This window comes from Octodon degus, unplaced genomic scaffold (assembly GCF_000260255.1).
Source record: "Octodon degus isolate 3935 unplaced genomic scaffold, OctDeg1.0 scaffold00230, whole genome shotgun sequence".
NCBI lineage: Eukaryota > Metazoa > Chordata > Mammalia > Rodentia > Octodontidae > Octodon > Octodon degus.
Genome location: NW_004524806.1, coordinates 2,558,505 through 2,559,603, shown reverse-complemented (window position 1 = coordinate 2,559,603; position 1,099 = coordinate 2,558,505). Strand labels below are relative to the sequence as shown.

At 43.0% G+C, this 1,099-nt stretch overlaps 1 protein-coding gene across 3 annotated transcripts in view; it reads left to right on the top strand.

Annotated features, from left to right (window-relative positions):
- The window catches only part of CUNH5orf52 (chromosome unknown C5orf52 homolog), a 13,199-nt gene that overhangs the window by 5,189 nt on the left and 6,911 nt on the right, over positions 1 to 1,099 (top strand). For 2 of the 3 annotated variants that reach the window (XM_023705853.1, XM_004645559.2), the window contains exon 2: positions 712 to 820. In XM_023705853.1, the coding sequence (XP_023561621.1) occupies positions 712 to 820 (109 nt within the window). The remainder of the gene's footprint in view (positions 1 to 711; positions 821 to 1,099) is intronic. The other variant, XM_023705852.1, reaches the window with a different exon arrangement.

The following is a 1,099-nucleotide window of genomic DNA, read 5'->3' as shown; positions in this document are numbered from 1 at the left end:
TTTTTTTTGTGGTACCAGGGATCAAACTCAGGACCTTGTGCTTGCCAGGCAAGCACTTACTCCACTGAGTTATCTCCCCAGCCCTGTTGATTCTTCCCCCCCCCCAGGCCCGAAATGCCTTTAGGGCATTTCTGGTTTGCTGTGACTATCTGGGTTCAAACCACAGAAGCTTGAGCTTGAGGGCTTTGTTTAAGCAGGCACTTAAACAACTGAGCTACTGGGCAGGCCCCCCTTCCCTATTGATTCTTGATATTATCCCTATGCCATTGGAATCCTATTTAGGAAGTCTTTGCCTGTGCCTGTGACTTAAAGTGTTTCCTCTATATTTTCTTTCAGCAAAGTGTCAGGTTTTATATGTAGTTATGTAGTTCTTTTTGTTTGTTTGTTGGCCTTTTATTTTATTTTATTTTATTTTATTTTATTTTATTTTATTTTTGAGACATGGTCTCACTTTGCAGTTAAAGCTGGCTTTGAACTCATTTTGTAGCCTAGGCTGGCCTCAAGCTTGCAGGGATCCTCCTGCCTCAGCCTCTCCAGTGCTGGGATTACAGGCATGTGCCACCCCATCCAATTTGATGCCTTTTAAGACAGAAAGAAAGATACAGACTAAACTGGGGAGGCCTGAACTCCTCCCCCGCCTGGACACCTGTCAGTAGGTACTGGACCCACCAGCAGTCTCTAAACTGTATAACTTTTCCTTCTCTATTCCAGCCTAATGAACTGCAGTGAAGCAGCTGTGAAGAAAGTCTTACCCAAGAGTCATTTATCTCAGGTGATTATGCGTGACAACCTCCATGCCCAGCGAACCTATGAGTTGCAGGTAAAGTAGCCACAAGCTTTTGCACTTGAATTAGAGGGTGTTAATGGACTGACCCAAGATCATTTCATACTTCCAATGTCTTGGGGCAGGGGAAAGATCCTACCTCTGTCCTACATGTGATAGGGAAATATCAAAGTGTTCCTAGGCAGGTCATATTTTTACAGAGAAGGAAATTGATACTTATTGATTTGCCTGAGGTATTCCTGGGTTGAAGGAGTTAGGGAGAACAATTCCATGTCTCTTGGCTTTGGTAGCATTTTTTTTTTTTTAGATTTTTAT